The 26,718-nt window shown below is 33.5% G+C and overlaps 1 protein-coding gene across 1 annotated transcript; it reads right to left on the bottom strand.

Annotated features, from left to right (window-relative positions):
• Positions 1 to 537: 537 nt before the first annotated feature.
• Positions 538 to 26,718, bottom strand: LOC133848183 (uncharacterized). The gene is made up of 2 exons (XM_062283632.1): positions 24,877 to 26,718; positions 538 to 739 (listed from the first exon to the last, which is right to left on the bottom strand). Exons 1-2 carry the CDS (start codon positions 26,464 to 26,466, stop codon positions 656 to 658), a joined length of 1,674 nt encoding a protein of 557 aa, XP_062139616.1. The 5' UTR covers positions 26,467 to 26,718; the 3' UTR covers positions 538 to 655.

The raw sequence follows: 26,718 nt of genomic DNA, 5'->3' as shown, positions 1-26,718 counted from the left end.
AATGTGACAACAGCTAAATAAAGCTGAAGCTGAAGCTGAGGCTGAAGCCGAAGCTGAGCAGCTGAGCATCTGAGAACCAAGCACAACAACAGCAGCAGGGAGACTTGGTCAAAGCTGTCAACTGTCAGCTCTTCGCTCTGCCTATCTATGACACAAACACACACACACACACACAAACGCACACAAAAAGCTTTGCGATCGATTTTAGTCGGGTTGCAAACCATGCGCAAGCTTTTCGCCATCACCTACCTTCTTTTTGGCCGCTTCGGCTGCACTTATCACGTACAAATCGACGATGCCCAGCAAGCAATCGTCGCAGCGACAAACGTCCTCGCCGAATGCCAACGAGCCGAGGCTGCTCGTTGAATCGAGTGAATCGGTGCGTCGCAGTCGGCTCACAATTGAGGCAGCGCCACCTGCCGCAACAGTTGTGCTCGCGGCGACCAGTGTGCCCAGCGCACTTGCACCGGAAGTGGCGGTGGCAACACCGGAAGTGCTGCTGCCTCCACCGGCAGCGGAAGCGGAAGCGGAAGCAGCTGCCTCAATTTTGCGTGCCAACAGCTGCTCCATGAGCGTGCGCGGACGCGACGAGGAGGGGAACAATGCCATGCCTCCGTCTCTTTCTTTTTTTCTTTTTTGTTTTTTGTTTTTTTTATTAGTTTTTCTTATTTATTGCAAGTTTTTTGCTTAAGTCTTTCGTATTTGTAGCGTGCGTCGTCTTCTTATTTTGCAAACATACCTGCAAGGAGAGAAAGAGATGCATAGCATTAGTATTTCTGTTATCACAGCGGAGACAACGACAACGGTAAAAAAAAGCTCTAACGCTAAAAGCAGCGGCAAAAAGCTCTGGCAACGCGACTAACGGCGGAAAATTGATGCAAGTCTTAGCTGTTTATTAGCCAACATGTTTTCACAATAATATTATCGTGTAAAATATTATTGTCTTAAGATTTTAATATATAAATTTAAATTTCAAATAACTACCTTAATTTATATTTAATATTTGAGAATTTTTATATTATTTTATTTTTAATTTGTTCAGTTGTCTAAATTGCTCTAGCTACGTTATAGCATTTAATTCTAAGGCTCATTCGAAATAATTAAATAAATATAAATATATAATAAAATTAAATTAATAGCTACACTTAAAATACAAAATATTAATAAAAATATATAATACTTAATTTAATTTATAAATAATAATAAATTAATAAAGTTGCCTTCGTGTTTTCTTAAATTTTAATTCTAAATCTAGCATAAATGTGAATTTAAGACGTTAGCCAAGGAAAATTTAAATTGAACCTTAATAAACTATTTATCTGAATGCTGTAAATAATTTCAGTATATTTTTTTTTTAACGTCTATGGAATTATCTTATAAAGCACCAAATCTAAATATATCACGACTCTGAAAAATTCATCCACAACAAAAAAAAACAAGTAAGAAAGCTACAGTCGAGTGTACTCGACTATGAGATACCCGCTACCCAATTTGATTAAAAGCAATATATTTTGCGGCATTGTTCTCAAAATATACCGAATATACTGCAAATGTACTAAAAATACTAAAAATATACCAAAGGGTATGTTTGGTATATCGATACAGCACACCATTAAAAATATACCATAGACGGCACAATGTACCAGATTGTCGGCCAAAGCAACTCAGACCCCTAGTAAGTAGGCGTTTTTGCCCATACAAAAGTATTTCTTTAATAACTTCCACAATTTATATCTGACGCAACCAAATTTTCAGGAATCATAACTACTATAGTAATTATGGTATGTACCAAAATTCGTAACTCTAGCTTAAAAATTACGCTTGTTATTCGATTTTTCTATTTGCGTTGGCGGAAGTGGGCGTGGCAAAAATTTGAAACAAACTTGATCTGCGTGCAAACATAACAAATGCTGTCGAAAAAAAATTATAGCTCTATCTCTTATAGTCTCTGAGATCTAGGTGTTCATACGGACGGACGGACAGACACACAGACGGACAGACGGACATGGCTAGATCGTCTCGGCTGTTGATGCTGATCAAGAATATATATACTTTATAGGGTCGGAGATGCCTCCTTCTACCTGTTACATACATTTCCTGTCGGCACAAAGTTATAATACCCTTCTACCCTATGGGTAGCGGGTATAAAAAATTAAACTAAGAAATAACTAAATTGTGTACAAAAAAAAGTGAATGCCTATATTCCACAAATAAATAATTTTTTTTTTATCATTATTAAAGTTTTTTTGAATTATTTAAATATTGAAAATCGTAACATAAAACAAAATGTATCTATAACATATACAGGAAGTCGACTAATTATTTAATAATCTAATCATCAGTAATAAATTTAAAGTAAAATTAAAATTTTTTTCGATTGTTTCAAGTTTAGGTAAAAGCTTTTAAAATTATGGCTGTTTAACTTTTGACAACTTCAAAGAAGTTTTTGTGTGAGAAGCTTTTAAATAATGTGCTTAAAGCTTTAATGAGTAGAGACAAAGGGAGAGAAAGAGAGAGAAAGAGTGTTCTCCCAAAGGGAAAGAGTGTTCTCTCTCTTTCTCTCCCTTTGTCTCTATCTCATTTTCACGCTGCCAATCATTTGTCCACCTAAGAGAATCTTCTGTATGAGAGGATATCAAGGAATATGAAACAAGCTTTAATTATGTTAGTTCTTTTCCTCCACATGAAAGTGTCTATGCGACTTTACACTCTCGCTGTCTCAGTCTCTCTCTCTCTCTCTCTCTCTCTTTCTCTCATTGCCTCTATCTCTTTTTGAGTGAATGCATTTCTTGTGTTTATCGCAATCTTAGCATCTATCAGTAGAACTGTCGTCTTGTTAAACTGCCTCAAATTGATGGCCCACAATTTGTTGTCTGTCGCAGCTTATCGCTGGTCAGCGGGGCGGGGAAGGGGGGCGTGGCTATAATATATACTAGACTATACTATATAGAGTGCTGCCATGGGCTGTAATCGCAGCTGATAAAAGTTTCTTGTTAATTAACATGAAAGTGCAATGCGAAGTCCTCAGTTGCAGAAGTTGCAGCATTTGCAACAACTGTTGACCACAGTCAGTATCCAGTTGCAGTTGCAGTTGCCGCGTTGCTGCATGGTGCAAGTTGCAAGTTGGCTGCGAAAACTCGTCCAAGCTGGCAACCAAACTGGCTGCAAACTCCTTGGCCAGGCGTTTATTTGCTGCCGTTGTTGTTGTTGTTTTTTGTTTGTTTGAATGCTGAATGTTGGCATCGTTTGCAGTCGTCGTCATATCGCCGCATTTATGCGCACATAAAAGTCAAATAATAGATCCAAAAGATACTTTGCCAGCAGCGCAACTCGTTGCAGACGGACGGACGGACAGACAGACGGACAGACGGACGGAGTCAGTTGTTGTTGTTGTTGTTGTTAGTCGAATGATTTATATGTAAGTGAACTGCAAAAGATTCGTTGTTGCTCTCATACTCTGACCATAAGATGAACCACACAATTCAATCGAGCTCATCACTTCACTCTGATCACATAACGATCGTAATTGCATTTGCTTATTCTTAGCGATCGTAAATCATTTGCTAAGCTGATGTTTAATCTAAATTGCAAATTAAACTAATTTGTTTTTAGCTGCAAATCTGTGCAAGCTCACTTTGAATGATCTTCGAGTCAGCTCAAGTGCGCTTTAAGCCTATTTCTTAGCTGACTTTGATAAACGAGTACAATTTAAATTTAGTTACTGCGATCACTTTTTTGTGGAATTCAATGGAAAAGAGTCTGGGGCGATCTGTTGGCGATTCGATTTATACTTTTTTTTTTTAAGAATTTTTTTGCAGAGTACAACTGAAGTTTTAGGAGTAGATCATTTTGCATTTCTAGAGATCAATTTGTTATTTGTTCGAGTAGTTAAAAGAATTTGAAGAATTTCAATTTCTATTTGAACTTCTTGAATGATCTTCGACTTTTGATAAACGAGACTAAATTTAAATTTAGACAGTGCGATCAGTTTTTTGTGGGATTGAATTGAAAAGATGTTGAGGCGATCTGTTAGCGATTTGATTTAAACTTTTTTGTTTCCCTTTTTTTAAGAACTTGTTGCAGAGTAGAACTGAAGTTTTAGCAGTAGAATTTCTAGAGATCAATTTGTTAATCATTCGAGTAAAAGAATTTTTATGAATTGTCATTTCTATTTGAAATGTGGCTTATATTTTTTGGTTTTTTATTTCATGAATTTCTAAACGTATTTAAATTTAAATTTCTATTTAAACTTCGATTTATATATGGGTTTGATTCTTTTTTTTACTTATTTGAACTTCTATTTGATTGTGAAGTGTAAATTAATTTGTTAAAGGAATTTTAGAAATTTTCAGTTCCATTTGGACTTTTATAATGTCGAGATGTCTGAAGATTGAAACTGATCACTTCTTATTTTAGTCTATTTATGAATTCTAAGAGTAGATTTCTTTGTAATTAATTAAATAAAAACATAGCAATTGATATGATAAACCGATAACGAAGTGATCGTGGCTTTAGGTTTAACTTTGAGCACAATGCATATTAAATAAATATATAAATACTTTTAGTATAAACAAATGAAATAAAAAAAAAATATATATAATAATATAAAAACTTTTAGTAAAAGCGTTTACAATACTGAATAAATATTGATTCAATCAGCATAAAGAAAATAAAGAGAAATGATCAAACGATCAATTTGTAAGATTTGAAAGAGCAACTTACATAATAATATAAATACTTTTAGTATAAGCTTAAAGAATACAAAATAAATAATCAAATACTCAATCTATTAGCTTAAAGAAAATGAAATAAATAATCAAAGAAATAGAAATGATCGAAAGATCAATTTGAAAAGATTTGTAAGAGCAACTCGAAGTCGGTTTTGGCAATAAATTTGAGTTTGGTTTCTTATTGCAATTGTTGTAATTGAAGTCGTTGTTGTTGTTGTTGTTGGTTAAGCCAACTGTCTTGTACTTTTATGGTCGGTCGTCTTATCAATAATTTATGTCAGATTATACCGTTATGTCACAATAAATTAAAGTTGGCAACTTATTTTCCCGGCTGCGCGTTGCGTTCGCTTCAATTCATTTTTTCGTTTTTTATTATGGCCAAATCTGTCAGTTTAGTGGCGCATTTGGAAAATGGGGAAAATTGAACGGCTAACCAGTAAAGTGCAGACTCATTCCCTCCTCCCCCCCCCTCTTTGCTCTTCTCTGGAGGGAGTCTCATATACTTGTATGTGCATATGTGTATTTATTTTGTGCGGCGGCAAATTTCACTGTCACGCCTCGTTTTCAATTAACTTGTTGGCGACCGCTGGCCAGGCCGATAAATCAAATGACGCCGCCGCCAGCAGCAGCAGGCAGCAGGCAGCTCACAGCTTGCAACGTGCAACGTGCAACGTGCAACCCACAAGACTTGTGGCATCTCTGTGGCTCTAGGCTAGTCTCCACCTCCATCTTCTTCTTCTACTCTGTTTTTTTTGCATTTTGATTTATGAAGATCGCTTCATTTGGACGCCGCTTCAGCTGCTGTTGCACGCAGCCATGTCAAAGTTTATCGCCGCCGTTGCGATGATTAATGTGGCAACTGCCGCCGCTGCTGCTGCCCACTGTATCCACCTCGCTGTCTGGATAAGCTGCCATAAATGCGCAACTGCAACTCTGCAAGTCTGCAACTCTGCCACGGCAACAGCAGCCTCTCTGTTTATGGTAGTTGGCCAGTTGGCCAAGTTGGCAAGGGTCAAAACGTTTGCGTTTGCCTCGCAACAACAACAGCAACAACTACAAAATGCATCGCAAACCTGTATCGTGCACTTAGAAATGTATCTTATTGAGCTATAAGTATCTTAATGCTGCAAGTCGAGGCATTTGCCACACGCAGCTTCAAGAGTGGAGTATATATAACTACTTTATATAGAAACATGAAAGATGTGTATTGACAGCCACTAAGGAAAGGGAAAAAAAAATTAATAAAACATCTAAAAAGTGCAGATAGTCTTCGAGTATGAAATAGTTGAGCTGAACTATCAACGCTTGGTTTAAAAAGTACGAGCTAGGAGGCTGAAAATTGCCCTTTAAAAACAGTCTAGAAACTAAGAAATTCAGATAACTAGGACTGAACTATCTATGCTTAACTTTAAAAGGTACGAGCTAGGATGCTTTCGGGACATATTGATTAATATAGACACAATATAGAGTGAAAAGTTGTAAAAGATAAAGATTGAGTCAATGAAACTATAGCGCAAGAATATAAGATTAATGAATGCAAAGTTACTGAAGCGGTAAGAGCTGGGAGGCTGCAAATTGTACTTCCAAAGAAGACTAGAGACTAAGAAACTAAGATCAGTCCCTGATACAACCTATACACATAACTACAACTCAACTATCTGCGGTAAGAGCTAGGAGGCTTGCAGGACAAGTTTATTAGTATAACCAAAAATAAAATTGAATATAGTGAAAGAAGTTTCAAAGGATGAAGATTCAATCAATGAAAATAGCGATGATTATTATATCTAAAGTTACCAAAACGGTATGACCTAGGAGTCTGAAAATTTTCAAACTTCGCAAGCAGACTAGAGACTAAACGATAAAGATTGCTACTCAATATAATCTACACTTATATTTACGACTCAACTATCTACGCTTAGTATAAAAATGTAAGAGCTAGGAGGCTTACGGAACAGCTTGATTATAGTTAAACACAAAATAAATTGAATATAGAGATAGAAGTTTTGAAAATGAAGATTCAGTCAATGAATCAATAGCGCAATGATATAAGTTTAATATATGAAAAGTTACCAAAACGGTAAGAGCTGGGAGGCTGTGAATGTTGCGGAACAAGCTAGCTAACTTAGATACACAGCAAATTGAGTATAAACTATTGAATTAAATTGATCTATTCATAGCAAGCTATATGTCCTACCTGATCAGTCAATGTACAATTGAAATGGTAAGAGCTAGGAGGCTGAAATTTTAACTCGTCATCAAAAATGCAGCAGTAGATTTTTATAATTGTATATTTTTTTATATATTTCTAATCCATATATATAAAGTTGTTCTTCCAGACTGATTGATCTACTGACTGAACTTTCAAATGGTAAAAGCAAGGAGGCTGATACAAAATAAATTGAATATATAAAGTAATATATAGTGAAAAAGATTGAGATTGAATTGAACTTTTCATAGCAAGTTATTTGTCCTGATTAATCTGTTAATGCATAGCTCAAGAGGTAGAAGCTAGGAGGCCGCCAACTTTAGCACAAGACAAAATAGTACTTTTATAATAGTATATTTCTAATATATTGTATGATTCTAATATATTCTAATATATTTCTAATATTTCGCATTTAAAGTAGTTATTCCTGACTGACTGATCTACTGACTGAACTTCTTAAATGGTAAGAACAAGAAGGCTGCCAAGTTTAACATCGATAAAATAGAAGATTTATAATGGTATATTTCTAATATAAGTTTTAAATAACAAGTTTTTTATATTGAGTGAATGATCTCTTAAAATGGTAAGAGCAAGGAAGTCTAGTGAGATTAAGGTATTTATAATATAGATACAAAACATTCGATTATAAAATCAGGAAAGAATTGGAAAAAACAACTAACTATAATAACTTTCACATGGTTAAAGATATAAAATGCTTTTACAACTAATGTAAAATGTAATTCGTAAATGAAACTTTTAACAGAAATGAATAAATTTCAAAACAAACAAAGTATCTTTAAACTTAAGATAAGTATCATTTATTGCTATCTATCTTCGCAACAATGCAAAGTATCTTATTAGCTCTAAATCGCTTGCTTAGCTTTTGAATGTAATCATTAGATACGCAGATAAGTGAATAATCGTAGAAGTGAAAAGTATCTGTGAGCTGCATAATTCTATGCGCAATATTTGAATCACTGAGACTAGCTGCAGTTAAAAAACGTCTTGCTGTCACGCCTCTTCGTATTAATTACCAAGTGGCTGGCAAGTGTTATGCGAGAATGCAATAAAAAGCACTTAGAAAATGACATTAAATTAAGTATCTGACGGGTGTCAACAAAGTATCTTTCGCATACAAAACTGTCAATTTCGCAATGAAATTTGCCATATTGAAAGCATTTCAATTGCATTTAAATGCAACTGTTTTAGTTTTATGAATTGTAAATGCTATTCGCAAGAGAAGCAACAACAAAATAACATAAATAAATAAAGTATCTTTTTGCATATAAAACTGTTTTATGGACTCGCAAGTGCACTTAAGTAAAAAGGCAGCAGAAACAGAAACAACAACAGCAATAGCAACGAAAATAGGCATTGAATGCTATAAAATGCGTCTTTTGAATGCCAAGTAATAGATGGCCGTAAAAAGTATCTCGGCCTGTTTGACAGAGTATCTAATGGATGTGAAAAAGTATTGGCGTTTGCGGCGCAAAACCAAAAAACAACAACAAACAAAAATGAAAAACAACAGCGCAAAAAAAATGGTAAGTTTTAATTAACAAGCCGCGTCGCAAAATCAACAAAATCAATTTGGTGCCACAATGCAAAGAAAACCAAACAACAACAATAACAACAACAACAACAAGAACACCAATGAAAGCAAAACAAAAACAAAACTTTACCGATAACTTTGACTATTTATTTTTGATACTCACTGTTTGCGGCTGCTGTTGTTTCTTTTTTTTTCTGTTTTTTTGTTTTTGCAATTTCACACCAAGCAATTATGCTGCGGGACCACAATAAAAAAAAAAGTGCTTAATAACGAATTGTTTTGGTTTTTTGTGTGCTGCGTTGCAAATGCAGGCTTTACGTGTTGGGGCGGGAGTTTTGGGAGGGGAACCCGAAGAACAACGACATCGAAGACACAACGATGACGCGTTCGCGTGGCTAGCCGAACACTGCTTGTTGACTTTGGCACAGCGCACGATCGACTGAACAACGCGCGACGCCGACAGCGCCAAGCAAAGCTCCAAGCTTTTCGCCGCCGCTGCCGCCGCCGCCGATGCTGGCGCTGTCGTTGCCCGAGGCTGAGGAGCCGAAGCGCCCGAAGTGCCCGAAGTGACGAGGAGTCGTCGCCAACAAAAAAAAACGAAGCTCCAATCACAGCCGAAGTGCTGGCTACCTTATTGCTATTGCTTTGTGCTTTGGCACTGTGTGTGTGCGTCTGTGTTTGTTTTTGTCTTTTGTTTTGCTTTTGCGCGACGACGCGTCGTCACGACGTCGTTAATCCTAGGCAGCATAAATCAACAACAACAACAACAAGCAGACGAAGACAACATGATGGAATAATGGCGCTGATTGAAACATGAAAAGCCAAGCGACAAAACTAAACTGTCCACACACAACAAACAGCAAAGAGCGCAATCCTCTTGCGTTTGTTGTGGTTGTTGTTGTCATTGTTGTTTTTCTTTTTGTTAATCTCACCTCACACGTTCGATCCTCAATACAAGGCTGCTAATTGCGACAAGGCAAATTGCCGGTCTGCATTTGATTTGCATAATGTGTGACAGGGACGAACATACTATACATACATAGATATACAGTAATGTGTCGCTAATTGCACACGCAACTTTTGTACTGAGTATTGAGTAGAAAAATCAATTTTTGGGTTCTTTTGTACATTATTTGCCGATAGGTTAAGTTACAAGAGTGTGATTATAGGTAAAGCATTTTATTTACATCTGTGATTAACATAAAATAAATGAAAAATGGAGCAATATTTTTAAATGTGTAATTAATATAGTAAGTAAAAATTAGATCATTTAATATTTATTATTGTCATATTTCATATTTCATGCAAAATTAGCAAGCTATGGCTTCTAATAGGATGCAATAATTTCAAATTTGCAGTTATATGCAATGTATTTCATTTAACAGCGCTCAAGAAATATAAATAAATGCCTCAAAATTTCAAGAGTTCTATTATATGTAAAGCATGGCAATTAACATAAGTATAATAAACAAAAATTGCGAAAGATTTCCATATTTGCAATTAAGTGCAATGCGTTTAAGTTTAAGACACAAACCATTTAGAGCAGGAAAAATCATCTTACGATCAACATTAACAAAATCTTCGAATGCTTCTAGAATGATTCAATAATTCGAAATGTGCACTTAGATGCAATGCGTTTAAGTTAAAAGCTTATTTTTATGACATTATTGTAGTTGCAAATGACAATACAAATATACAAAAACAATTTACGACAAACTACAACAACATCTAATTTTCAAAAGTCTTAAGAATGATTCAATAATTGGAAATGTGCACATATAAGCAATGCATTTAAGTTAAATTCGTCTTTTTTTTTACATTATTGTAGTTGCAAGTGTAATTATCGACAATATACATATACAAAAACATCTAACGATGAACTATAACAAAATATTATCCAGGAATGATTCAGTAATTCGAAATGTGCACTTAGTTGCAATGCGTTTAAGTTAAAAGCTTATTTTTATGACATGCAAGTGTCATTATCGACAATATTCATATACAAAAACCTCTTACGACCAACTACAACATAATCTGATCTTTGAATGCCTTAGGAATTATTTAATAATTCGAAATGTACACTTAGATGCAATGCATTTAAGTTAAATTCCGCTTTTTTTTTCGATTTTTGCAGTTGCAAATGAAATACAGGTGTCATTATCGACATTATACTGTACTATAGTATTGCAGAGACACAGACAAAGTTCCGTTTGCCAAATGCAAATTGGCTTTGGCCTAATCTTGAGCTGGCGATCAGCCAGGCCAGGCCGGGCCAAGCAAAGCAAAGCGAAGTGAAGCGAAGCGAGGCTAGGCCAAGTCAGGCACAGGCCAGCAACTTTATGACAGGCTCTGGCGGCTGTCACAATATTTGTACGCTATTAATTGCCCACTTGACGCCTGGCTTCAGTGTCTGCCCCATGGCACACACAGACTTCGTTTAAGTGTTTTATGAAGTCAGGCAGATGGGGCAGCCCGATAAGCTGCAGACATAGCAGAGAGTGTGGGGCGAGAGAGAGAGAGAGAGAGAGGGGAAGAGAGAGAGAGAGTTGGGGCACATAGCTCATAGCTGTCATAGATATCGACTGTCGACTCGCAAAAACAAAATGTATACAACATTTTTTTTATTTATTTATTTTTGGGTTGAGGAAATTGATCTATTACCAATAGATACGACATATTGGGGTATCTATCTAAATTGCGAGTACACTTGGCGGGGCAATCGAAGCCACTCTTGTTCTCCATTCGAATCAGATACGTTTGCTATCTTATCTCCACGCTTTTATTTCATTCCTTTTCAACTTTGTTTTTTTTTTGGCTATTTCTGAACTTGTTCCCAATACACGTACGTAGTAGAACATTACGTGTATCGTCGTACAATGCGTACAAGGCTTCTCAATTATCTGTTCTATCAAATTATTCTGCGTCTCTTCCACTTTTCTAAACACAAACTCTCGAGGCCGTGCCACAAAACTACGCTTAGGCACGAAGAGGGATCTTGTTGCAGTTACAGCGCTTCTTTCAAATACTCTTTCTTTCCAAGTCAAACATAAAAAATTAATAATGTTGAAGCACTTATCATGAAGCAAGATTTATGTGATATTGAAATAAACAAATATTAAACAATAAAAAAAAGAATTTAATAATTATATTTCATACCGAAGAGTTGGAATTAATACGAAACATTTTAAGGTTCATTGAGGCCTTAAATTAGAAAATTAGGAAAATATAATAAAAATTAAGAAAGTATAAAAATTCAAAGCATTCTAAGGTTTATTGAGGCCTTAAATTAGATTCAAAAAAATGTAAAAAATTATACTTAGTTAAGAGATGAAACGAAAATAGATTTCAGGGATTTAACAAAGACAAATACTTGAATTTCAATTTAAGAAAATATTCAATCTTAAAGAATATTTCATTGGAAAATAGATTTGAGGATTTTAAAGTTATAAATTTGCAATTTTAAAGAAAATCAAAAAAAAATGAGAATATTGTATTCGAAAAGAGTTTTGTAAATTAAAAAAAAAAAGCAAAAAATCTAAAATTTCTATAAGACTGCAAATCTTAACGAAAATAAAAGAAATTGTGAATATTTCGTTGGACTGAAAATAGTTTTAAGAAATTAAAATAAAGACAAATTCCGTTTAAAAATATATACAAATATGTCTTGGTATTTTTTTTAAGTTTAAGGAATTAAAAGAAAAAATTAATAATATAATATTTAATATTAAATATTTTCTATTTATATTTTATTATTATAATCGATCTATTATAATATTATCTTTAATTCTTCATGCATTATTATAGTCAATATTTAATACTTCATTCATTATTATAATCTATCTTTCATTCATTATTAAATGCCTACAATTTTAAAAATTACATGATATTCTAGAAATTATAGTATTTATTGTAAATAAATAACAATTGTTTTACAAAGAAAGAAAGAGTAATTCAATGTGGCCTTGTTTCCCAAGTCGATTCTAACAAATATTCTGTCCCCACTCAACTGGCGCCCAACTGGCAAAAGATCTCTTTGAAACTGAGGAACACGTTGCATTTCCTGTGTTGCATTTTGCTCCCCCCCCCTCAGTTTGCCCGCCTGTCGTAGTGTTTGTTTGCCACATGCCACAAAATGTTGTCGCCATAATTTCCCGTTTACACTGCGAGAAAAACAAGTTACGCCTTAGTAACTGCTATTGTTTGCTCAATGATCACAGATCAATCATTGAGTTTTATGGCACGAAAAGCTTTAAGCTTACTGCAAAGTTTATGTGGCGTTAGCACATAAATAACATTGACAGTGGGCGCTAGTTACACACACACACATACTCGTATTTTATCGTTAAGTTACTGTTGTAACACTTACTTATCTACTTTATGTGTGGTGGACATTGCAAGAAATGTCAATCATTAAAAGGTTGATAGCTAAATTACAATAGCAGCAGTCAGTTTATAAGTAGTTATAGCTGAAAAACTGTGATGATAGTCTCCAGTTAATAATTATAGCAGTAACAGTTACTAATTATTACATTAGTAATAATAGTTACTTAGTAGTTACTTAGTAGCAGTTGTTCCTTTAAGAATTATTGCAGTAGCATTTACTTACATAAAAGTTGTTTGTATAACAGTAACATTTGTATGTAATAATTACTTTCGAAACAGATACTTCATTTAACAGCTACTTTTGTGGGTGTTACTTCTATTGAAATTAATTCGCAGTTACGTTTTCCAACATTTACTATTTTCATGGTTACTCCTATTGAACTTAATTCTGTAACCGTTACATTTGAATTGAAATGTATTGTATTGAATGTTTCACTTCATTAGTAGTTACTTCTTTTAACTGCTATTTATTTTAACAATTACTTCTGTGACAGTTGCTCATGTAGCAGTTACTTAAGTACCAGTTACTTATGTGGCAATTACTTTTGTAAAAATTCCTTTTAAAACAGTAATTTTTAAATGTTATTTTGTAATAACTTCTCTTTTAGAATTCATTTTTTTATAGTTACTTCTGTAACTGTTACTTTTCTTGTATAGTATTTTTGAAACTTTTATTTTTAAAATAGTTGCCTTTGTAACAGTTATTTTTATAACAGATACGTTTTTAACAGTAACTTAAGCAGTTATGTTATGTTATGTAACAGTTATGTTATGTAATAGTTACAAAAGTAACTGCTACTCTTTAACAATTTCTTGTCTAAAAGCTACTTCTGTAACTGTTACTTTTACTTAAGGTCACCCTTAACTTCTATAACAGTTTCCTATGTAGCAGTTACTCCTTTAACAATTACTTTTGTAATCGTTTCTATTATATCTGTTACGTATTAAACAGTTACTTTTGCAGCAGTTTTTTAACAGTTACTTTTTAACAGTTACTTATGTAGTAGTTACTTTTTTAAACAGTTACTTAAGTACCAGTTACTTGTGTAACAGGTACTTATGTAATAGTTACAGCTAGCAGTTACTTTTGTAACTTTTACTCTTTCCAAAAGTTACTTCTGTAATTGTTACTTTTTCTTAAGGTCACCCTTAACTTCTATAACAGTTTCCTCTGTAGCAGTTACTCCCTTAACAATTGCTTTTGTAGTGTGTTTTGTATGCATTTAACAGCTAGCAGTTACATTCTTAACAGTTAAATAAGTGACAGTTACTTTTGAACACTTATTAATGTATCAGTTACTTTTTAAGAGTTAAAATTTAATAACTACTTATGAAAAACGGACTTCTGTTACTACTATTCTTAAAACAGTTACCCTAGTAACAGTTCCTCTTTTAACAATTACTTTGGAAATCGTTACTATTATATCTGTTACGCATTTAACTGTTACTTTTGCAGCAGTTTCTTATGTAGCAGTTACTTGTTTAACAGTTACTAAAGAAGCAGTTACTTTTTAACAGTTACATAAGAAGCAGTTAGTTTGAAAAGTTATTTATGTAATAGATACTTTTTAACAGTTACGATTTAACAACTAGTTACGTAAAAGTTACTTCTGCTACTAATATCTTTTAAATAGTTACCTCAATTACTTTTATAATCGTTACTATTGTATCTGTAACGTATTCAACAGTTACTTTTGAAGCAGTTTCTTATGTAGCAGTTACTTTTTTGAACAGTTACTAAAGAAGCAGTTACTTTTGAAAAGTAACTGTTTAAAAGGTTACTTCTGTAACTATTCTTTTTATAATAGTCACTTCTGTAACAGTTCCTCCTTTAACAATTACATTTGTAATCGTTACTATTATATCTGTTACATATTCAACAGTTACTTTTGAAGCAGTTTCTTATGTAGCAGTTAGTTTTTTAACAGTTACTAAAGAAGCAGTTCCTTTTGAAAAGTAACTTTTCAAAAAGTTACTTATGTTACTTTTATTTTAATAATAGTCACCTCTGTAACAGTTCCTTCTTTAACAATTTCTTTTGTAATCGTTACTATTATATCTGTTACGTATTCAACAGTTACTTTCCTTAGTTCCTTCTGTTGACAGTTACTACCTTTGGAATAGTTGCTTTGGCCAGCAGCAATAAGTGTTTTGCAGTGTATGGGGCATTGAAGCCACAGACACAGCTGTGGCAGATAGCGGGCATGTGTGTTGCATGCACCTACCTTAGTGCAGCAGAGAGCGAGTGTGCGAGTTGTTGTCGTGTTTGGGTGTCGCACGACAGGCGACATAACCTTTAAGGCAATCGGAGCAGCGAGTGCAACTGCAACAAGAGTGGCATAGTTGGTTGCTTTGCCACTTTGTTGCTGCTGCTGCTGCTGCTTGCAACAAGGCGGCCGCAAGAATGACAATAATGCTGCTGGCAATCGGCACGCAAACTCCCAAAGGAGGCAGACGTTGCTACAAAACAACTCCTCTACACTCCACGTTAAGCACTCGGATTGCATTTGATCTGCCGTCGGCAGCAACAACAACAAACTGCAACTGCAACTGCCACTTGAAGTGCTACTGCAACTGCAACTGCAACAGCAACAGCAGCGAAAAGCACTCGACTTTGATTTACTGAATATTACAGAACGAACAAAAAAAAAAGAAAACAAAATTCGTAACGAGACATCGTCGATTAGCTGACGACAAAATGCTCTAAAGTGCAAGTAAGCCTTTAATTTAATCATCAAATTTAAGGAACTACAACATAAAGAACACAGAACAAAAGAAATAATAAATTAAAGCATTGAATCATTAGAAAAACAATGAAATAATACAAACAGCTGAATTATTCCCTTCCCCTGGGAAGCAGACAATTCAGAAGAAAGCTTTTAAGCCAAGAAAGCTGTTAAAAATAGGCTAATTTAAACATTAAATTTAAGAAAATTAAACATAATAAACACAGAAAAATAGAAATAATAAATTAATGCTTTGAATCATTAGAAAAACAATGAAATTATACAAACAACTGAATTGTTCCTTTCCCCTGGGAAGCAAGAATTCAGCAGAAAGCTTTTGCACCAAGGAATGAGATTTAGGAAATAAAGTAATTTAAACATTAAAGTTAAGAAAATACAACATAAAGAACAAAGAATAAAAGAAATAAAGCTTTGAATCATTAGCCATACAATAAATTATTAAAAAAGCTGAATTATTCCCTTCCCCTGGGAAGCAGACAATTCAGCAGAAAGCTTTTGTACCAAGGAATGAGATTTGATAAATTAGCTAAACAACCATTAAATCAATTAATTCTTAAAGTAAGATCTAAGCTAAGTAGCTAAATACAGTAACTTTAATTAAACTGCAAAAAAAGTTTGAATATTACATAAATAAATAACTAATTATGACAAAGCAGACATCTATCAATAAAATCACTCATTCAAAGTACTCAAAGAGTAAATTATTTATAAACCGATCTAACAATAAGTGAAGTGTCAATATTAACATGAAAAATGTAGAAAATTTGATTAAACAATAACTATTTTCAGTTCGACATTAATAAAAATAAACAACGTAAATAAAAAATATAGTGAAATGTGGTTGAGTAATAAATATATAATTAAAGGGAAATTTAGTTACGTATAATACGAAAAAAAAAACCACGACGAATATTTTCAAAAATCTAAATGCGATATGCAGAATGCGGTTGGAAATTATAAATACTAACATTAACTGCGTCAATACAAAAAGTGGTTTTAATTAATTAAATTATATTAGTACTACAAATTTCTTTCAATGAAAAAATAGTTACAAAAATAACACTGAATATTGCGTCAAATAGGAAAAGTGGTTATTTAAAAATAAATTCATAAGAGTAAAGATTGCGTCAAATGAGAAAAGATGATTAAAAAATAAAAAATAATAATAATACTGAAGATTGTGTGTTTAAAAAAAGTTAAGATTGCGTCAATAAAGAAGTGGTTATTTAAAAAAAAATATATTAATACTAAGAATTGCTTTAAAAGAACAAATAGTTACAAAAATAACGATGAATTTAAAATGAAATTCATAACAGTGACGATTGCGTCAAATGAGAAAAGATTATTTAAAAAAATAATAACAATAATATTACTGAAGACTGTGTGTTTAAAAAAATATATTAATACTAAGAATTGCTTTAAAAGAAAAAAATAGTTACAAAAATAACGATGAAGATTGCGTCAATAGAAAATATGATTGCTTAAAAAAAAATTAATAACACTAAGGATTGCGTCAAGTGAGAAAAGGTTATTTAAAAAAAAAATTAATAATATAGAAGAGTGCGTCAAAGGAAAAAATAGATAATTGAATATAATTATAATTATATAATGTGCCGAGAAGCGTCGAATATTAATGACAAAGGTCAGTGGAGTTATTTTTTATATTTTTGAGTGATTGTTGCACATGCAGCTCGAGTTAGTCACAATGCTCTGGAGGTTGGGTATCAAAGCAACAGCAACAACATCAGCAACAACAACAACAGCAACAACAACAGCAACAACAACAACAACTACAAAGCGACAAGAGCAAATGACGCAAATCGCGCTTCGTGAATACCCAACAAAGTTCTTTCTTTTTTTTTCTGTTGCTGTTTGCCTTATGCTACTCTTGACTTGCGGTTTATATATATGTATTTATATATATATTTATATATTTTTTTTTATTTATATTTGTTGGTTTTTTTGTGGCTTACAAGCGACGCCCGCTCGATCATGTAATTGCTTTGACGATCACACGGTGGCCGTTGATGGGTCGCATGACGTCAACGGAAGTTGCCGCCGGCGTCGCAGTCGCAGTCGCCGTCGACGCTGACGCCGACGCAGTCTATTGTTGTCTAAAGCCGTGACTGTGAGAGAGCGAGAGAGAGAGAGAGGGAGAGAGAGATGGAGTGTGATCCATTCGACTCAATCGATTTCTCGCGCCATTTGCAGGCGTCATAATTCCACCCTCAACTGGCGTCAATCGCCGCTGGCAGCGACGTTGGCGTCGAAGTCGACGTCGACTGCGACTGCGAACAGCGAACAGCGCGGCAGCAAAAGCGACGGCAGCGACGCTGGCTGCTGATTAGATATGAGCCAGAGAGAAAGAGCGAGACGGCACAACTCTATGAGCTGCTCAACAACTGACGGATGGATGGATGGATGGATGGATGGCCGCGACAATCTGTCATATAAACGAGACAACAACTGCAACAACAACAATGAGTAGACAACAACAGCAACAACAACAATGAGTAGACAACACACCATTCAATCATAATACGACTCGTAATGCTTCAAACATTATGCGAATCATCATCGTCATCGTCATCATCGTCATCATCATCAACGATTAACGTCAAGCAGCAAATTATCAAAACGTGAAAGATGCAGCCATAGATAATATAAAGTAGTTCCATTTATCAGACATTAATAAATCTATATATATAACTTCGTCTAATTCATTTCAAGATCTGCCTAATCAAAGACTTGAATATTGCTCTTAAGTTAACACGATTAATTAAGTGTGTGGCTGATAGAAATCGAATTTCGAAATTTTGGTTTATGAACTTATTTAATTTGATTTCCTTAAAAAACTGTTGATAGAAATCGAATTTCGAATTATAGTTAAATTTTTTATGAACTTCATCATAAACTTATATAATTCGTTTCTTCAAACTGTTGATAGAAATCTAATTTCGAAATTTAAGTTTCATTCTTATTTGAACTTCATCATAAACTTATTTAATTTGATTTCCTTAAAAACTGTTGATAGAAATCTAATTTCGAAATTTTGTTATAACTTATAGATTTATTGAGTGTTAGAAATCAATAATGTATAATTTTTATATACTTGCAAAATTTGTAAAATTTTAGTTTCATTATTTTTTGAACTTCATCATAAACTTATTTGATTTAATTGCCTTAAAAACTGTGTCAAATGAAAACTCCAAAATTGTTTGTAATTATTAACATAATGAAATGTAAATTAATAATAAGAATTTTAGTTTTCGATATTTTTAGAATTTAGATACACTTATAGAATTGTAAAAGATAATCTACAATAATTATTATTAATTAATTATTATTAGTAATTTCATAAAATGTGATAAATCTAATTTCTTTAAATATTGAAATCCCAATTGATATATTTTGTTTGTAATTATTAACTTAATGAAATGTAAAATAATAATAAGAATATGTTTTTTTTTTAAATTTTGTCGTACACTTAAAGATTCGTAAGTGTTGGAAATCCTTAATATATAATATATATTTTTATATATTTGCAAATTTATCAAATTTTACTTTGATTCTTAAGGAACTTCATCCTAAACTTATTTACTTTAATTTCCTTAAATATTGAAATCTAATTAATATATTTTATTTGCAATTATTAGCTGTGTGAAATGTAAAATAATAATAAGATTTTTTTTTTTGTAATTTTGTCTTTATATATATTTTTATATATTTGCAAATTTATCAAGTTTTTCTTTAATTCTTGAAGAACTTCATCCGAAATTCATTTACTTTAATTTCTTTAAATATTAACATATAATTTATATGTTTTATTTGTAGTAAATGTTAAAAATCGAATAATCTATATTTATTGACTTGTAGATTTATCAAATTTTAGTTTCATTCTTCTTTGAAACTTCATCATAAATTTGGATAATTCAATTTCTTTAATTGAAATCTAATTTCAAAATTTTGATTGTAATCATTAACTTTATAATATATATAAAGAATCATATACTCGTAGATTTATCAAATTTTCATTTCACAATTATTTCCTTATCAATTCATTTCTGACAAATTTCATGATAAACTTGTTTAATTTCATTTCCTCATAAATTAAGTGTAAGATGCAAGCTATTGTTAGAAATCTAATTTATATATTTAGAAATCTAATAAATAGTATAGACACACATACATATATGTATTCCTTTTTTTTTATATGCTTTTATCAAGTTTCAATTTGTAAATTATTTCGCCTGAAACTTATCAATTTTTTTTTTTTGCTGATAAGCTTCATAATCAACTTGTTTAATTTAATTTCCTTGCCAATTAAGTGTTAAATGAAATCTAATATATACATATATTTTTGTATATCGTAAATTTATCAAATTTTCTTTTGAAATAATAAAAAAAACCGGCGAAATTATTTCAGATGAAACTTATCAATTTATTATAGATAACTTAATTTCCTTACAAATTAAGATATCAATTATTTTTTCATGTTATTGTTCAAAAATTAATTTATATACTTTTTTATTTGAAAATAAATTTTTATATATTTTTATTTATAAATTTGGTTTATTGAATTTATTTTGAAGTTTAGAAATTAGTTTATATATTTTTATTATTATTTTTTTTTTGTTGTATTTTTTAAAAAACAAATTAATTTATTTATAGATTTGCTTAGTAAATTTATGTTGAAGTTTGAAAGTGATAAAAAAATATATATTATTTAATTATATAAAATACATATTTAATTGTTTTTCCTTTTGTTATTTTTTAGAAATAAATTTTTATATTTTTATTTATAGATTGGTTTAGCAAATTTTTGTTTAGAAACTCAAAATTTAACTTCATTAGTTATAACAACATTACGTTTCAATAAAAAAAAAAATAAATAAATAAATGCAAATATATTTTACTATATTATAAGTTTAATAACCAAATTGTTAATAACACTTTTTTGCGAAGTTAAAGAATCTTTTAACTGGTATTCTGCATGAAAATTTTAAGAAGAAAAAAATAATCATGAATGTATAAAAAAATAATCATGAATGTAAAAATAAATAAATAAAAAAAAAAAACAATATTAAAAGTTTTAACAACTTTAAATAAGTATTTTTTTGTAAAAACAATAATCGTGAAAATATAACAAATATATTACGAAACAATAAAAAAGTTTTAACTACTTTAAAAAAAGTATTTTTCTTAAAAATTCTATGAACTTTGTAAAGAAAGAATCGTAAATATATAAAAAGAAATGATATATTATGAAATTTGTAAATATTAAAGTAAAGTAAACAAACCACAACAAAGATATTGTAATTCTCAGTAAAGTTGAAGATATATTAGCTATATACACACACATTTCTTTTGTCATATTTGTGTATTTTGTGATATCAGTTTTCTTTGTCAACTGCTGCGCTTTAAAATACGAGCAAAGTTCAAAGCAGCAGATAAATATTTTCTTATAAACAATATTAAATAACTACTTTAAGCTTGATGACGCTAAGGAATGAAAAAGTTGTGAAAACATAAATGATTTGAAAATGCGAATAATCCAAGAGTATTTGAATTTCGTTGTGTGAAATTTGTTTATCGGACATGTTATTGTTTTTCTTGTTGTTGTTGTTATTGCTGTTGTTTATTGTTTAGCTGTTGTTGTTGTCGTTGTTGTGCGTTGTGTGTTTTTATTTGGCTTGTGTTGTTGTAAAGTTTTATGGCCTTGGGCCCGGCAAGTCAGACCCAAGATTTGCCATTATTAATGACCGGAGCCTCAAGTCATAAGCTCCAGTGACGTCACAACGAACGTCGCGACACCCACACAAACAAAGCGCGCGCGTGAGCGAGAAAGAGAGAGAGAGAGTGGGAGAGGGAGACAACAAGCGTTATCTTAAGTAATCGTCGTATGAGTTTTCTATGAAACCCACGCCGCAATCTCGAGACAGCTTCTCCAAAATGGAATGCAAAAAGCGTCGCGATCATCTCCCTTCCCTCTCTCTCTCTCTTGCTCCTTCTCCCTCTCTCTTTCTTAGGATACCAGGAAATAAAAGATGCAGACACTGATATCGCAGTTGGATCATAAATCAGACCACTTGATGAGATCTTAAACAACAACAACAAACAACAGATGATCATGAAAGAATTTCATGCTAAATCGCATTACTGCGAAATTTTCCATTTCGATTGAAAACGCGGAAAACTCTTTTCTATCTTATCGTACAAGTTTTCCAACCAAAGAATAATAATAATAATAATAATAATCATGCTACATATGGCATAAATATATGACAGAAATACAATATAAAAAATACAAGCAAAGCGAGCCAAAGATATAATATATGACATTGGATTGTGATAAGCGTAACTAGTTCACTCGCAGCTCTCTCTCACAGATATAGTTTACTATGCCACACACTTTAAGTGTACTATACTATACTATATTCTATATGGATTAAGGAATGCGCTTTCAAAATTGACAGCGACACGCAGCGCTCAAAATAAACGTGTTCCGAGTTCTAACACGTCAAAAATGATGATGATGAAATTGCCAAGGGAAAAGGCGTAAACTACAGAAAATTACTCAGTTACTCATTGTCTATGTTATACTATATATAGCTGTGAACTTTGAAATATCAGTAAGGCAGAAGAAAATCTAAATAACGGTTCTTTTTGCATATTCCTTTTTGTTAGTTGATCCCTGGCACATTATTTTTGTAGAATGGAACATATAGTAAAGAAACAAGCAAAAACCCCATTAGATTTGTTCAGTTTTTCTGAAATTTTAATATTTTTACTTTAAACGCACATGTCTCTAGCACTGCTATTTTAAAGTTCAAAACTCTAGATAGTATGGAACTGTCCAATATTATCACTAAACTATATAAAGATTCCTAAAGAATAGAATTGAATAGTTTTACTAACGATATTTGTGTTAAATTATTTAGATTCCTTTATTTTCTATTATGGATACTATCAAAAAAATCATATACTAATATCATATCATAAATCATATATCATATGGAACTCTCGAATATTATCACTAAGCTATATAAAGATTCCTAAAGAATAGAATTGAATAGTTTGAAATATTTTCAAATAGTTTTACTAACGAAATTTGTTTTTAATTATTTAGTTTCCTTTATTTTCTATTATGGATATTATCTAATAAATCATATACTATATTGATATGGATAATAGTAAAGCAAAGTCTATAACAATTATTTAATATTAGTCATATATCATAAAACTAAGCAAGCTTAAAGCTTTACTGTCATGATTGAAAATAAATTTTGCTAAAGACTGCTAAAAAGGCATTAATTATATAGCTTTAAAATAGATTACCTCAACTAAACAATCTAAAATTATTATTCATAAATCAATGATAGGGAGTTCCGTTAGTTTTATACTATATAATTATATTATCCTATATATCTAATCTTTTTTTATTTTTCAATATTTTAAAATACCTTAAATATAGCATTAAAAAAGATTAGCTCAACTAAACAATCTATTATTATCAATGCTAGAGAATTTCATGAGAATTATACAACTTTTCCTTTAAAATTCGTTAAATATACTTTTAAATTAGCTGAACTAAACAATATATTAATATTATATATTATTATTCTTACTATCATTACATCTCCAAATTCTTTAAATATAGCTTTGATTAGCTCCACTAAACAATCTATTATTATTATTATTATTCATAAATCAATGAAAGGGAATTCCATTAGGGAATTATACAACTTTTCTATGCATTGAACATTCGAGAAATGCGTTAAATACAGCTAATCTTTTATTCTTTTTCAATACTTTAAAATTCTTTAAAAAGATTAGCTGAACTAAACAATCTATTATTATAATTATTTATAAATGAAAGATGGGGAATTCCATAAATATTATAAAACTTTCCTTCTAGAAATGCGTCAAATGAAATATATCTAATCTTTTTTTATTTTTCAATATTTCAAAATTCTTTAATAGATTAGCTGAACTAAACAATCTATTATTATTATTCATAAATCAAAGCTAGGGAATTCCGTTAGTATTATACAACTTTGCTATGCGTTAGATAAAATATATCTAATCTATTTTCAATATTTCAAAATTCTAATATAACCAGCTTTAGTGAGCTTTAGATATCGTGCGATGCGTAGCTTTTCAAATAATTTGAACCATTTTTGATTTATAGCCAAAGCAATAATTGCAATTGAACTCGTAAAACCGAGTTCTGAGTTCTGAGCGATTTCTATATGGTTTTTATGTTTGGAATTCCTAAAACAAATTTCGTGCGTAAGTTGCAATTTGTGAATTTGCTGTTTATGCACGTACTATGAAATAGTAATTCCCCTGGGGCCCATTAAAAAAGAACTGGGGAGAGCATTACATAAAAGTACAAAAACAAAAATGGTGCGATACAGATACCAGACGCCATAGAGAATAGTATATAACATATACCAAATACACACACACATGTACGTATTATATATCGTCTGGTATCAAACGATAAGCGGAATGTGCGTAGTCTACTATACATATATATGGGGAGGGGGAAGAGACGAGACGAGTCTCTGTTGCACAATGGTGTGTGATAAATATTTATATTATGATTTTGTGCTTTTTTTTATTGTTTATATGCAATGCCAGTTGTGTTTTATTTACCTAACAAATAGTTGGCTCTCGTATATAGTGTGGGGTATATATACAATATAGTATATATATCTATAATACAATATACGGTTAATCACTGAGATAAGCTCGCTGATAGATAACACACAGCACCGTTTTATCAGCACCACCCAATTTCCACATCATCATTTTTTTGTCGTCGCCCGCCGAGTCATAAGATACAAAGAGGGAAGGGGAGGGTAGGGGAAGGGTGGTGGCAAGGCAGGTTGGTCTGCTGTTTGCCTTGCGGCATAACGGAATCTCATTTGGCGATAAGATAAGCGCACAAATTAATTAGCCTCACAGCACAATTTCCACAAAACAAAAAAAAAATAAAAATAAAAATTAAGTAAAGAATGTGGCAGATATAAGGTATATATATATATATGTATTGTATAATCTAGACGTAGTTTAAATTAAACAACAAAAAAAAAAAATACGTATATTAATAATAGTAATTGTAATAATACACACGGCTCTGTGTCTTTGTCTTTTAAGCTTAATTGAGATTTCCTATATAATTTGTGACTTGCTCTCGCTGCCGCTGCCACTGCCGCCGCCGCTGCCGCTGCTGACGTCGCTGCCGCCTACCTTCTTCAAGCCATCGCCAAGCTGCGTGGCAGCCAAAAGCTCGCTCAGCTGTCGCTCCTTTTCCCGTTCCACTTCCAGTTGCCTTACTCTCTCACGTTCTCTCTCCCTTTCCACCACCTCCACCTCCGCCAGCGCTGCGGCCAACTCATCGCAGTCAACGTCATCCTCTTCCACCTCCACTTCTTCTTCATCCTCTTCTTCGTAGTCACCGCCGCTGCTGCTGTGACTCGATTTGCGAGCGAGGGCAACACGAACACCGTTCACAATGCATTCGCCGCCATCGAGGGCGGAAATCGTTGAGCCGCAGTAATACAGATTGCTGCAGCTGCTCGCTGCGCTCACATCCGACTGAGCTTCATCCTTGGCGCCGACGCCGCTGCCGGCGCCCGCGGCGGCAGCACTCGCTTCCAGCGAACAGCGACGCTGACCGCGTGAGCGTTGCAGGCGAAAATACTCCATTTCCTCCATGCTAATACCGCATGCGGTTATATCATCTGAATAATCCGATACGACGACCGACGGTGTGCGTACATACCGCACCCCGCTCACCACGCCCCCACCGACGCCGCCCAGCTCACTCAGGCAGCTCTGTGTGGACTCGCGACGCGACTGCGCTGCCACCACACGTTCCTCCAGCAGCACTTTACTCGGCACTCCCCCCGCTGTGGTTGTTGTTGTGATTATTCCCGTTGCGATTGCGATTTGTGTTGTGGGTGAGTTGAGCGGTGAATCGGGCAAAGCGGTTGGCTCTGCCAGCGGTAATAAAGCCGGGCGCAACGGCAAATCGGTAACGGTTAAAGTCATGCGTCGCTGCTGCGGCGCTGTCGGCGGCGAGACTTCCACTTCGTCCACTTCCAAGCCGAGTGCCGAATCGCTGCTGGCGCTTCGTGTAACCTTCGGCTTGTTGGTGCTGCCGATGCCGATGCCGATCGCATTCGGCGATTGCGCATCGCATTCGTTGTCGCTGCTGCAGGGACTCAAGCCGCCGGCATTGCAGCCCTCATCGGAGTTGGCAGCACTGTTTAATGTTGTTGTTGTTGTTGTGGTTATTGGTTTTAATTGCTGTTGCGACTGCTGCACAATCATGGTTTGAAACTTGGCAATCAGCTGTTGTGTGCGTGTATCAGCTTTAGTTTGGTTTGCGTTTTCGCTCTGTTGTTGTTGTTGTTGTGCTTGTTGTTGTTGCTGCTGCTGATGTTCGTTGAAATCCTTAAAGAAGGCAGCGCGCAATTGCGCCTTGTGCTCTGCAAGTTGACGCTGACGTTCGCAAGCTTTTGTTGTTGTTGCTGCTTCGTCTTCTTCTTGTTCTTCTTTTGATTCTTCTTCTGCTTCTGATTCTCTTGTTGTCTCTTTGAGGCGTGCGCCACGCTTCGGTGCTCTCTGATAACTAAAAGTCGTTGGCGCTGCGGACGCGCATTTATTTTGAGCGTTAACCGTTGTCAGCGTCGCTGCTGATGCGCGCTGCGCTGGCGACGCCGGCGTCGCCGTCATTATCTTGAGCATGAAATCAGTTTCGCTTGCGTTTGCGTTTACATTTCTATTTTGCTGCGTTTCGTTTGCGTTTTCGACTTTTTCGCGTCGCGCACTCATCGCGCAGTCGGCGTCGACGTCGCCGTTGCCGTTCACAAAACTTGCGTGCTATATTTATTTTGTTTTTTTATTCTGTTTTTGTTGTTTCTTCAACAAAACGCGTCCGCGCACTTTTCACAATTCAAATGACACCTGCCGCTGCCGTCGCTTAACTGTCGCTTTGGCTGTAAACTCGGTCTCCAGCTGCGACAGCGACGCAGACGGCGACGCTGGCCGCGACGCTAGCAGTGAGTGATGCTGCTGCTGCTGCCT

This window comes from Drosophila sulfurigaster, chromosome X, assembly GCF_023558435.1.
Source record: "Drosophila sulfurigaster albostrigata strain 15112-1811.04 chromosome X, ASM2355843v2, whole genome shotgun sequence".
NCBI classification, from domain to species: Eukaryota; Metazoa; Arthropoda; class Insecta; order Diptera; family Drosophilidae; genus Drosophila; species Drosophila sulfurigaster.
Note: the sequence above shows the minus strand (reverse complement) of the source record. Positions and strands in the feature narration are given on the sequence as shown.

Coding starts and splice junctions, on each gene's coding strand:
- LOC133848183 (XM_062283632.1), bottom strand. CDS start 26,466: ATGAGTGCGCGACGCGAAAAAGTCGAAAACGCAAACGAAACGCAGCAA. Junction 740..24,876: donor TTGGCGATGGCTTGAAGAAG/GTAGGCGGCAGC, acceptor CTCTCCTTGCAG/GTATGTTTGCAAAATAAGAA.